Source organism: Apis cerana, linkage group LG1, assembly GCF_029169275.1.
Source record: "Apis cerana isolate GH-2021 linkage group LG1, AcerK_1.0, whole genome shotgun sequence".
NCBI classification, from domain to species: Eukaryota; Metazoa; Arthropoda; class Insecta; order Hymenoptera; family Apidae; genus Apis; species Apis cerana.
In genome coordinates this window covers 2,176,807-2,191,012 of record NC_083852.1, presented here as the reverse complement: position 1 = coordinate 2,191,012, position 14,206 = coordinate 2,176,807, and the positions used below count along the sequence as shown (strand labels likewise).

Genomic DNA, 14,206 nt, shown 5'->3' with positions numbered 1-14,206 from the left:
TTTCGTAGAAACGAAAACAGCCGCGTAGACTGCTTTCCAAGCTTGCCGTGTGTACCGTATTGTACCGCAAATTATTATTATTGCAGGTACTACGAAACCGGGTCGATCAGGCCCAGAGCCATCGGCGGCAGCAAGCCCCGCGTCGCCACCGCCGAGGTCGTGAGCAAGATTTCCCTCTACAAGAGCGAGTGCCCTTCCATCTTCGCCTGGGAGATCAGAGACCGCTTGCTCCAAGAAGGCGTGTGCACGAACGACAACATTCCCAGTGTGAGTACTCCTGAAAAGAAGAGACCTATTTTAAGAAAAACTGCCAACCGATTTCCAAGATCGAAGTCGAAAGGAAATCAAAGAAAGTCTTCGAGGAGAATTTCGAAACGCGAGGAAAGGTATAGGAGAAATTTGGCTCGAGTCGTTGCTAGAGGGGAAAAATTGCAGGACCGGTTCGAAAGAATTGGAAGGACCGCGTTAAACGGAACATTAAACGAAACAGGCGCAAAAAAGGCGGGGGCTCAATGACGCTTTCCACGGTAACAAGGGCGACGGTTTATAAAGCGTGTCGCAAAACACGCGCGTAATGGAGGCCGAGTTTCGCAGGGTGGAGGTCGTAGTGAGCGCGCAAGCGTATCGCGATCAACGCTGCTTTCGGGTGCACGGAGAGGAAGAGAGAGAGATCACGGCGGGCCATTTGCATGGAGGGAGGGTGTGTGTGTGTGTGTGTGTGTGTGTGGATGGAAATCAGTTTTCTCTTGCGAGGCGGCCGTGTTTATGCGAGCCGTGTGTATAAACGGAAACGACGCGAAATTCCATCGTTGTCGGCCCATTTGAAACTACGATCGCGAGAGAAATGAACGAGATTCGATGACTCGTGTTCCGAACCTCACCTTTTTCTCTCCCTCTTTCCGTTTAAAAAATTGCGCGGCAAATAATGAAATTACACATAAATTTTCTACGATGTCAAATGATTCCGCTTTTACGTGAATTTTTAAATATCGAGAAAAGAAACTTTTATTTTGAACCACGCTTCGATAAACCGATTGAAACGAGTAACCACGAGCTGATCACTGAATCCTGGATTTGATTTTTAAATGATTCATAATACGATCGATTGATCGAGTTGAAAGAATTCTTCAAAATGCGAGACAATTTCGTAAATTTAAAATGAAAAATTGAAGCCGATTAGATAGCTGTGGAATTATTGTTTCCTTTTTTCGAGCAACAATCCTCCGTTTGCTCGAGTGAATTCGCGAGACAAAGGGAAGGAATTAAGAAATGGGAGGAATAGGTGGCGGATCAAAAGGAAATTTTTCCCAAAGGCTCGAGCTTCCTTTTTCCTCTCCTCCCTCCGCGATATCTTTGGAAGACTTTGCGCACTCCACCCACTAATACGCAAAAAGAGCTCGCGACGGGGGTCGCCTCTCATGGTGGTCCCTCGTTGCCATGGATATTTGCATGCGTCCAATAAACGGTGGCTAAGGGGCTCTCGACTCTTGCTCCCGCTCCTGGGGGGGTAAAAAGCGAAAGAGGGTCGGCTAAATTCTCTTTTCCTCTCGCCGCCTTTCTTCGCCACTCTCCCCCTCGCCCTCCACCCTTCTTTCCCTCCTCTCTCGCCTCCCCTCCTTTCCCTCGCGCCCTCGATAATGGCTTCGAGGTGTGTACAGCGCGTATCCAAGATGCTTGGATAAAGGAATTCCGGAGGAAAAAAGAGATAACAGGTGTTCTTTTTTCTCTTCGTCGTTGAACATATCGTTGCAATATCGGACGTCGCAGGATTACGTCCATTCGGATCGTCGAGAATTTCGACAGCTAATTTTATCGAATAGGTAAGAAATATCGTTTCTTTTTCTCCTTTGAATATTTGGCGGTGGACGATGGATAAGGATTTTTGAGTAATTTGTACAATGTACACGTGTCATTTCCATTTCTTCAACGTATCGAAAAATTCAGAATATAATTTCTACAAAATTTCTTACACCTCGAGGATCCTCCTTGAAAGCGTTGCTTTCTAATTCTCCCCCTGAGAAGAAAGCTTCTCCTCGAGTCGATCAACGCGAGTTCCGCAAAATCTTGCCTCTCTTTCGGGACGATCGCGGAATTTAGCGCTTTAACAAATTACGGAAGGGTCGAGCAGAGGGAGAGGAGGGGGTAGAGAGCCTCCAGGGTTGCGGAGGATCAAAGCCGGTGTACAAAGTATAATCCCAGGCCGCGTTTGAGCATCCTGTAAGCGCTTCTGAACTTGTTGTGGCCAAGATTAACGTTTCTTTAATGGCCCGTGTAATATTCCATTATGTACAGTTCGCTCGAGAATTATTGCGTCGACGTCTCCGCAAGGGAAGGGGTTGAAGGAGGAGCTATCGGGAAAATAAGAAAGAGAAACGATGGAAACGCGATGTTTCTTCTTTCCAGACGGTTTTCACGGAGATTCACTTCCTCTAATGATTCGCTTTTTCTTTCGAACATTATTCCTTTGGTTAGTTATACTGATCATCCGTGAATTTAATTCGTATTTATATGTCAGCATTTTTACCTCGCTTGATCAATTGTAATTTACTTGTAATTTATCGTATTTATTTTGATCTTTCTAAGTCCTCGATTATGATATAACAACGACTTAATGATCCTCTATTTGTACATACATGTATAAATTCTGGTATTTCTCGGTTTTCGGAAGAATAAGATTCTCGAAGGAAGAATCGAACGAGGCCGAGCGTTGGTTGAGGCGCTGCTTGGTTTCGCTCGTGGCTCGATAATGAGCGGAATAGCGAAATTGATTCGGTGGAACGTGCTCGCGTTTCTCTCGTGTCCGTGGAGGAAGGAACAAGGGGGGTGGAGGAGCGTGGTGGAACGCGGAGGGATGTATTCGAAGCGGGTCGCGGTGATTGAGGGAAATTTCATTATTCTCAGACATTACCCCCGTTATTGTAATGCCATCAAATTGGATACGCTTCGTACACCCCCGTGAAACGACCGGGGATATCCTTGAATATCTCGAGCTTGCCGCGACAATGGATCGCGACCCCCTCTCGAATTCGAGTAACGTTTCCAATTTTTTCCCATCCCGTGAAATCCAAATTTCCTTTCCCTCTCTGTCTCTCGAAATTTTTCCAAGAAATTTTTCCAAAGTACGGGCTGCTTTCTCGTCTCGTGGAATTCCCCCCTCATCTTCTTATTCGATTTAATTCGAGCAGATATGTAACGACGGACAAGTTACGAAGCGTTTTCGCAGTTATTCGCGCGAAAGTGAAATATTGCGAGGCGTACAAAAATCTCCTTCTCCTGATATTTTGCGCGCGACGATAATAAAAAGGAAGGAGGGGGGCAACGATTAAATTATCGCGAGTTTGTCACGGAAGAATTTCAAAGGTTTTGAGGAGAAAATAAAAGACGCAAACGTAGGGGAGGGGAAAAAAGGAAACGAATAAAAATAGATGAAAATAAAAGCGGTGCAATTACCTCGGTCTGTTTAGGAGGCACGTAGAGAATAAAACGAACTAACGAGATAGAAAAAACCGAAATCAAATAGATGGAACCGTCCTCTTTCCTCTCTCTCTCTCTCTCTCTGTTAGAGAGGACGGGTGCACGATCGAATGGACAATGATTTGACAAACCCGAAACGGGTGCAGGACGTGGCGTCGGATTCGAAATGTCCTGTGAAGCTTTCGCTATCCGTTTCGTTTCGTCGAATGCCGCTTCGGTCCCCGCACGGATTTGAATCTGGCACCCGGCGTGGCGGACGCGTTATTGGTTTACTCGCACCACTGATTCCGGAATACTATCAGTGGTTCTCGACCGATCCTCCAAGGTATCGCTCACCCGTTTTAATTTCGGCAAATTCTTTCCTTTTTTTCTTTCTTTTCTACCCTCAAACGAGGACGACTTTTCGCCCTTCTTTCGTACAGCATTTTTGGGTTATTTATTTAATCGTACATTCTTCCAATTTTTGAATATCCAAACGGTATCGCTCTTTTAGTTTTGGAATTTTGTTTTTTTGAACTATAATATGTAATAATTTTTCCTCTTCAAACAGGATTTTTTGCGAATACGTAGTTTGTTTCTTTATCCTCCAAGTTTCGAGTATCAAAGTATTAATTTTGAAAAATTACGAAATCTTTTTTGCTTCCCGTTCTCCTAGGATTTCTGAATAGTTATTCAAAGTACTTTTTCCCCCGACAAGATAACAATTTTTCCAAAGAGAATTTTTTACAATCTTATTAAATTACACAAACTTTATTACGCTTTATTTCAATACCCCAAGATATCTTGCGTATGAACGTTTCAACTCGATACATGCGCAAAAATTACCACCACTCCCTTTCAAATAACCCGTATAATTATACGTAACAAATATATAAAATTTTCCAAATTAAGGGAGAACCACTGTGAAACGAGATTACATTGGTCGAGCCGGCCAGGCTGACCGGGATCGTTCTTTCCGGGAGTCGACGTTGACGTCTCACCCCGACGAACACTTGCAAGTCACGAGCGATCGCTGTGTATATACCTCTCGATCAACTTCATCCTCTCCCTCGAAGATTCCTCTCCTCGATCTTCTCCATCTTGCAAAAATTTCCCGCCAACAGACAAACTGAAAAAGCTTGGAATCGCGACGAAAAATTTCTCTTCGATCGGGCGAAATTAATCGAAGCACGGCAAGGAAAACCGCAACAGAAAGTATCGTCCTGGAAGGAGTGGATCCGAGGCTGGGTGGAAGAGGCGAAGTAATGGATGGCCGGTGGAAGCAGAAGCGAGTGAATTGTTGGCCCCTCTGAACGTCCGCCTTGGAGACACCCTCGGCTCGGCCTGGCCGCGTAAATCAATGCACCCCCTCCCACGCCGCTCTCTTCCTCCAGACACGGAGGGGCGCCGTGGCCAGCGAGGAGAGGGTGTCGGAGACGTCCGGCTACTGCATTATGTATTTCTCTCGCCACTAACTCTCGCCCTTTTCCATCTCGCCCTTCTTCTCTCTCTCCAGATACCTTCCACCCTTATTTCCATCTTCCTCCTCTTCTTAATCGAGTCTTACTCTCTCGAATTAATTCCTCGAGCAAGAGCGAAGGGGAAATTGTATCATTTTGCTCGAAGGGTACGCAATCGGAGGAGAGTTGTAAAATTTGTGAAACGTACAATCGTTGGACGGTTCCATTGGTTATCGCGAAGCGAGAAAAGCATCTCGAGGCCTCTCCTCGGCTCGAGATACGCGCCACTGTCGAAACAGTTAACGTCAAGTTTAACCGGGCCGGCAACCTTACACCGTGGTCGTTCGAGTTCAACCACCGTGTAGCGGCTGTCCCGTCCAATCAGAGGCGATCGACGCGCGTAAACGAGCGTGTGTCATCTCGGGGACGAGGCTTGTACGGCCAACTGTACATGGACCGGTATACGCAAGGGCCGAAGGATATCGGTTTACAGGTTGACCGATTGTCTTCGACGTTCCCCTCTTAACGGCCTATCGGGCGCCTCCATCTCTTGGGCCTGTAGCATCTTTCATTCCTCTCTCTTTCCTTTCCTTTTTCTTCCTCTCCAGATTTCGACAACTGCTCGTTTCACTCCTCTCGCCAATTTACCAGCCTCTTTCTCATCGCTGATGGGTAGATCTTTAATTCATATAATCTCGATCGGAGAAATTGTAAATCTTGATTCAACAATATGAACACGTATCTAATAATTGGAAGTTGGAGGATGAAAGTAAAGGAAAATTTAAGCTTGTTAATCTTTTTGAAAGTGATCGATCGTCGGATTAAATCCCGGGACGAACGCGATAATTTCTCGCCGATTTATTCCCAATTACGATCGCGACGAATCAGAATCGGGTGGCACGCGTCGATACGCCGATTTCCTATATAAATCTTGCTGCCCCGCTCGAGATCCGCCCCACACGTGGGAAATCCCGGGTCGAGAGAGATGGAAAGAGAAACTCGACAGCTCTATTATTAACCAGCTCCTTCCCGGTTAACTCGATCCGACCGAATATATTCCCCCTCCTTCGAAATGGACGCGGCTCTCGCTCTCAGGGGTCAAGGGCGACCATGTCTCCGTCGAGCGAGTCTTTCTTCTATTTTTCTCTTCTTCTTTGGAAAGTGTCCTGATTCCTTCTCTCTCTTTCTCTCTCAGAATGTTCCTTCTGGAACATCTTACGTTGCGGAGGAGGGACCGATCGAATTTTCGAATTGGAATGGAATTTCGACCGGTTCGAGGAAGGGTTGCGTTGGATTCTCTCGATTTTCCGGGAATTTGGTGGAAAGTGGAGGGGGTGGGTTTGTTCTTGGCGGGCGATAAATCAAAGCGATAGCGATAACTGGTGGAATAATGGGGCGATAGATAACGATACACGGGAAAAGATCGTGTTCGTTGGCTGGAATTGGGTTCCCACCTCCTTCCGCGACTCGATATAGAGCCGGCAGGTTAATTTATATCCCCGATTCGATCTCTGGATTGCGCTCCACTGGGTTAAATCGTTAAGGATTACGCGTGCGTGCGGATTGAAACGTATCGTCGTTGATAAATATATAATTTTATCTTCGCTCTTATTAAAGCGTAGAAGGAAAGTTGTTAACCTCGTATTCTTATTAGAAATCAAAGTATTACTCAGTCTACAATCGATCAATGTTTCGACAATTTTTCGCCAATTGTTAAAATTGTTAATCTCATTATTTATCTCATTTCATTGAATTGATAGCTCAGCCAATTATTAACCTCGTATTCTTATTAAGAATCGAAGCATATAGAAATTTGAAAGAAGTGTGCGTTAAACCATGGATATCTACCTTATTTCGCATAAAAATCCGCACTTTGTTAACCTCGTATTCTTACTAGAAATCAAAGTATTACTCAGTTTACAATATAAGTATATCGATCAATATTTCGACAATTTTTTGCCAATTGTTAAACGTTAATCTCATTATTTATCTCATTTCATTGAATTGATAACTCGACCAATGTTTCGTCAATTGTTATTAACCTTCGAGCATACAGAGCATACAGAAATTTGGAAGAAGTGTGCGTTAAATGTACCATGGATATCTACCTTATTTCGCATAAAAATCTGCACTTTGTTTGTTACCTCATCTCATTGAATTTTTCGCCAATTGTTATTAAGTTCGTATTCTTAGTAGAAATCAAATTACTCAGTCTACAATCGATCAATGTTTCGATAATTTTTCGCCGATTGTTAAAATTATTAATCTCATTATTAACCTCGTATTCTTATTAAGAATCGAAGCATATAGAAATTTGGAAGAAGTTAAACCACGGATATCTACTTTATTTCGCATAAAAATTCGCACTTTGTTAACCTCGTATTCTTATTAGAAATCAAAGTATTACTCAGTTTACATACAAGTGTATCGATAACTCGACAGATGTTCCGATGCTTCGACAATCTTTCGCCAATTGTTAAATTTGTTATTAATCTTGTATTCTAATTGAAAAGCACATAGAAATTTAGATTAATTCATAGATATCTATCTTCGTTTACTGTCTCATTTCATTGAATTGATAGCTCGACCAATGTTTCGCCAATTGTTATTAACCTCGTATTCTTACTAGAAATCAAAGTACATACAAGTTTGAAGGATGCAAGAAATCTGCACTTCACGTTCACTACCTGTGTTACTCAGTATTTACGATAACTCGATCAATGTTTCGACAATTTTTCGCCAATTGTTAAAATTGTTAATCTCATTATTTATCTCATTTCATTGAATTGATAGCTCGACCAATGTTTCGCCAATCGTTATTAACCTTCGAGGATCGAAGCATACAGAAATTTGGAAGAAGTGTGCGTAAACCTTTTATTAATCTTGTATTCTTATTGGGAAGCATATAGAAATTTAGATTAAACTATAGATATTTATCTTCGTTTATTAATAGCTCGACCAATGCTTTGCCAATTGTTATTAATCTCGTGTTCTTATTAAGAATCGAAGCATATTCGCATAAAATATTCACCTAGCTACGTACACATTACGCAAATTTTATCCATCTCTTCTCCAAAAGAATCTCCACGCATCTATACACACACACATAATAATTCGCATCGAAGAATTATCCCGTATATACAAATGGAACACGAATCGATCCGATTTTCGCACTTATTTACATCGATTCGAAGGCGAAAGATAAGAAAGTGGACGAACAGGGGAGTACAATGCTGGTTGCGCAGTGAGCGAGCACGCTGGAACAATGAAAGAAAGAGGAGGGGAAGGGAGGGGAGGGGGTGGAAAGGGGTGGATGGTAGCGATCGCGCGGGCAAGATACAAATTACATTTAAATAGAAGTCGAGGAACGCGCGGCATTCGCAATTTAAACGGACACAGGGGCGGTGGGGGAGGGGGGAGGAGGGAGAAGGACCTGGCAAACCTGGTGGATAGAGAAGAAAAACAAGAAAGCGAAACGAAGAGGAGGAAAGAGGCGAAAAGCTCGATTCTGAAATGGAGATGAAACAGAATACGACCCCCCTGTCCGACAGCGAAAATCTTGATGCCTCGATTCACGGGGTGGAGGAGAAGTTGTCCTCGTCGAAATCTACGATGATCTACGATACGTGCTTTTATCCCGAGGATATATCGATCGGTTGTCCATTTCTAACTCAACAATTTTCGAATATATTGCGTTGACGACGCGTTTCGTTTCTCTTTAAACTGCACGTTCTCTCGTAAACGTTTCTCAGATATAATTCCGTTTCTAAAAAATATTCGTCAATGATTTGACAAAAAACACTTTCCAAAAATAAAACTTTATTAATTAATCGCCTAATCGAGGACAACGAGTATACAAATACCCTCTTCTTCCCGCTCTGGAAGCAGGAAAAAATCAGAAGGAAGGAGAAAGAAGGGGGAAAAAGAGTACATTTAAACCGATGCCGCGCATAATCACAGCCTTCAATCCGGGGGAGCGAAGGGAGGGTTAGAGTTTTCGGCTCCGCTCTCCTCCAAGACAGGGTGGAGATAGGGTGGGGAGGGGATGCGGTATTTAGCAACGCGGCAGGGGGTCCCCTGGAGCGATAGGAGAAGAGGGGTGGGCGGCACGCGTCGAGCGTTATTGCCTGCCGTGCACGCACCGTGGAGAACGCGCCACCAGCAACCCCTCCTCCCCCGCGGATTCCTACGACACGGCCTTCGAGAATCGAGGCCACGTGCACCATTTTCTCGATTATATCTCTCGACTCGCGCGCCAGAGGGAGAGAAGAGGGGGCGAGACGATAAGCTTGGATAACAGATGTTCGATCCGGGAGAAGGAAGGGGGGATTGATCGAGCAACGTTGATTATTTCGAATTATCAAGTAATTCGAAAAGAATTGCTCTTCTTTAAACCGTCGAAGAATTTGAGGCTCACTGGTTTCATTATTCAGCTAGCCACTACTCCATAGTTGGCAGCTATTTGCTTTTCTTGGATACGTATAATTAAAATACTCCTTGCAAGCAAAACTTGTACTTGTTTATATTTATTTATTTGCCCGTAACATAAACTCGTACGAAAGGCGTTATTATTATTCTCATTTAACCCGATGATAATTTCGATCATTTTCCAAGACAAACCGAGCGAGTAAGAGGCGATTGGAAATTGGAAGGACGAGATAAGAGAGGCTCCCGTGTTTTAGAAAGCGTTAAATCATCGTCGAAGAGCGGAAACCGCACAACACGATACACTCTTATTACGCTCGATCCCGTGGAAATCACGTGATTTAGGTTCTGCCACCAACGGCTGTGGTTCTCGCCGCGAGTAGGCTGATTTAACGACAGGTTGCGCTCTCCACGCGATTCTCGCCGGACGAGATGCGGTAGCACGTGTCGTATCCCGTTTCGAAACGTCGCGATGCGAGTCGAGCTTAATGCTTCCTTTCTTCTTTTAATTAAACTCTCCATCCAATCCACGAGGATTTGTGTCCCTCGCGTAAGAGAGTTCGCTCCCCCTTTTTTTGTTTCGTCGAACAGAGTAACTCGCCTTGGTGTTTGTTATTGCTCGATTTAGTATCAATCTTTACGTCGAAGAGGGAACGATAAATATTCGATAAAATTAATTCAGTTTCGACCTTTGATTGAACAGAGTCCGTGGAGATGTTATATATAAATTACTGCTTTTCATCATTGTATTATTTCATGTGTGTAAAAAGCATGAAGATACAAGTAAATTGACATTGCGTTTAATCGTACTATTGAAAAATATATACTCGTTCGCTATTTCTGTCTTGCGAAAAAAAGGAAAAAATAATTTACATATAAATATAACAAATCTACGGAGCACTTCTTACTATTTTCTTACTACAATTATCCTTTACGAATTGTGAGAAACGATTCTCTCGATTGGCGAAAGACAAGAAGCGTCCTCGGGCAAACACTCTTCACGACTTTTAAATAACCCTCGTAAAAGGTTGGTTATTTGGAGGATCGAGAAACTACTGTATTCCAGGATGTTTTCGTCATAATAAAGCCGTGATGTATGGAGGAGCTCGTTCAGAACCCCGGGGATAACGGAAGCGAGGTGAATAGAGAGGGGGAGAGGAGTGTCGGAGGCCGCCACCCTTCTTCCGCCCTTCGTGCGCTCGCATGAATCGAGGAGGAGGAGGGGGAGGAGAGCAGGAAATACGTCGACTAGCGCGGATAAGCACTCGTAAAAATTGCACTTGTCCTCGCCGTGGACGGGACGAGCAAACAGCGGTGTTACCTTTCCAAAGATGTTGGGACTCGTCATCTCCTTCCAAATTCTTCTTTCCATCTGTAATTTCGGATAAAATTGTTCGAGCTAGGTAAATTCGAAGTAGCTGAGTAGAGATTGAGATATTGTTCTAATCTTGCGAAAAATTGTCGAACGAGAGAATCGTAACGGTTACTTTTTCTTTTCTACCCCGAGTTTTTATTATCGATCGAGGAAGAAGGGAAATCGCAGAGACGATCCAATTGCGAATGATCGAATTTCTCTTTTCCACGGCGTGCTTCGCGACGATTCGCGCGTTATAATGAGCACAAAAGGGTGGCGGAGGACGACACGCGGCGGGGGGGCTCGAGAACACGATAGGAGCGAAGAAGAATCCGGTGGATCGATGAAATTAGCATGAACCGTGAAAAGGGTGGCCGTTCGACGAAAAGGGTGGCCGGATAGAGACGTCATAATATTATCCTCGCGTGATTCCGAAACGATCCGATAACGATTATATCGTAAATCTTGAAATAACGATTTATCGTGTAAAAATTCTTTTTTTCCGTTCAACTTTTATCCTTTTATCGTTTAAAAGGATAAGTCGTTGGTATTTAGTTTAGATATTTTAATTTTTATTACCTCTTGAAATAATTTTTGTGTAAAAATTCAATCCATTTTTTCCGTTTAACTTTCATTCTTTTATCGTTCAAAATTCAATCCATTTTTTCCGTTCAACTTTTATCCTTTTATCGTTCAAAAGTCGTTGGTATTTAGATATTTTAATTTTTATTATCTCTTGAAATAACAATTTATCGTGTAAAAATTCAATCCATTTTTTCCATTCAACTTTTATCTTTTTATCGTTTAAAAGTCGTTGGTATTTAGTTTAGATATTTTAATTTTTATTATCTCTTGAAATAATTTTTGTGTAAAAATTCAATCCATTTTTTCCGTTTAACTTTCATTCTTTTATCGTTCAAAAGTCGTTGATATTTAGTTTAGATATTTTAATTTTTATTATCTCTTGAAATAATTTTTGTATAAAAATTCAATCCATTTTTTCCGTTCAACTTTTATTCTTTTATCGTTCAAAAGTCGTTGGTATTTAGATATTTTAATTTTTATTATCTCTTGAAATAACGATTTATCGTGTAAAAATTCAATCCACTTTTTATCCTTTTATCGCTTAAAAACTGGTATTGAATTTGGATATTTCAATTTTTATTATCTCGAGACGAACGCATCGTAGCTCTTGAAACTTTTATCGTTTAAAAGTGTATTGGTATTATAGTTTAGATATTTTAATTTTGTAAAAAATTGAGTAAAATTGTTTCAGAAAATTCGTGGTAAATGTATGAAACAGATCTCTATATATACAGGATATCCTAAAAATGTTGAAACATTTATAACCTGGAATAAACTTACATGAATAATTTATCATTCGAAACATAATAATAATCGCGATTATAGTGAAAAATTAATCTACAACGGATAAAAATGATGACATTTTAATCATTACTCGAACTAACCTTACCCCAAATTTTCAACTTTCTTTTTCAACGGATTAAAATTCGACAATATTTAACTCAAACGATTACTCTATTCGAAATCTTTCACCTTTTCCTTTTTCCAACTCTGAACATCGATAAATTACGCACAGCTCGACGATCGTATCACACCATTGCTGTATCAGCGGATGGAAAATTGGAGGAATCGCACCTACGAACGCAAATGGATTAACGAAGGAGGCGCGAAGGAACGAAGGAAGAAAGCGCGCCTCGTATCTTTTATTTATCCTCCAACCAGCTTTCCTCGCTTCTGTCACTTACAGCTCGTATAAATCCCGGCCAAGTCGTAAAAGAATTCCCACCGACCGAGCCCGGGCCACGTCCTCCTGCTGCCGATAGTTCCGCAATTTATTCTCCTCTGTATTTCCTTCCGCGCGTTTTCACGTTCACGTGAAAATCCCGGCTTGTGGAAAAAAGGGGAAAAAAATTTATCATTCTCCCGTCCCTTCGAAATTTCCTCGAACCGTCGATTTAATTATCGAATTATCCAACGATTATCTCAATTTTTCTTCGCTCTCTCTCCATCTCTTTCGATCCTCTGAAACTAAATCCTCCACCTGTAAGGAAAGAAGCCTCGCGGTCTCGCAGACGGCATGGTTCTTAAGACGTTTATAGTTCGAATATTCAAAAAAATTATTTTCATTTACGATCCATTTTCGAAACTATTAATTACTTTGACACAGCTTATTCGTGCACGTAACAATTATTGTCTCAACTGCTGTTGAAAAGCTTACACGTATATATATAAGAGAATTTTTAGAAAGCTCTGAAAATTTCCCTTCTCAACTCGATTAAATAAATCGGTGATATATATATATTTGGAACGAGCAGAAGTGAAACGAAAAATTCAAACAAATTCAAGAAATGGAAGAATTTCTCCATTTCCCCCGTTAAATATGTGGCAGGAGGCGAGAAAATATCCGAAAATATTGGGATCGGGGGAGGAGAGAGAGAGAGAGAGAGAGAGCAAGGATTACGCGGCAAGTTGTGGGAGATTGGCCATGGGAGATTTTCGTTTCCCCGAGGTTTGTTAGAGCCGGTGTCAGGGTACCGCAGCGTTGAAGCGAGGTGACGTCTCGGACCCACGAGCGGAGTCACTGTCATCCCCCTCGGTGCGCGGCTATCACCAACGCGTTCCAAACACGAAACAGACGTGTACTCTCTTCTCTCGCCCTTCCACGTCCCCCGACGTCCTCCGCCTTCTCCTTCCTTTTAATTCTATCCTTATATATATATATGTATTTTACGTGTAAGTATATCGAACACGATCAACCGGATACTTTTTCATTTTCCTCGAGTAGGTAAATATCGAAGATGTTATTTCGAAAATGTGATACTGGATATTTTTTAATTTTTCTTAATTACATCCGAAGATGTAATTTTTGAAATAGTGATCTGGATACTTTTTAATTTTCTTTAAATATCGAAGATAATATTTTGGAAATTTTCCTTAAATATCAAAGATGTAACTTTAATCTGAATACTTTTTAATTTTCCTTAAATATCAAAGATGTAATTTTTGAAATAGTGATCTGGATACTTTTTAATTTTCCTTAGATATCGAAGATGTAATTTTGGAAATAGTGATCTGAATATTTTTTAATTTTCCTTAAATATCGAAGATGTAATTTTGAAAATAGTGATCTGGATACTTTTCGATTTTCCTTAAATATCGAAGATAATATTTCGAAAATAATGATCTGGATATTTTTATTACACTTTGATCGACTTTTGGATTTTTGCCTGTAAATACCTCGATAAAGTGTAAGATGTAAAGTAATGACCTGGATACTTTTATTACAAGCTTTAACCGACATTTGTATTTCTGACTACAAATATCTCGATAAAGAGGAAGATGTAATTTTGAAGATAGGCGATACTCGATCACTTTTGTTAAAGATTTTGACAGATTGATACATTCGATAGAATAATAATGAAATTTTCTATTCTACAGTGACACTATCCACATTTTCACTGCTCTCCAAATATCGATGCGAATAACATTT

At 41.5% G+C, this 14,206-nt stretch overlaps 1 protein-coding gene across 4 annotated transcripts in view; it reads left to right on the top strand.

Moving 5' to 3' along the window:
• The window catches only part of LOC107992760 (paired box protein Pax-6), an 81,664-nt gene that overhangs the window by 23,866 nt on the left and 43,592 nt on the right, over positions 1-14,206 (top strand). For all 4 annotated transcript variants that reach the window (XM_017048815.3, XM_017048816.3, XM_028664327.2 and 1 more), the window contains exon 4: positions 87-267. In XM_017048815.3, the coding sequence (XP_016904304.2) occupies positions 87-267 (181 nt within the window). The remainder of the gene's footprint in view (positions 1-86; positions 268-14,206) is intronic.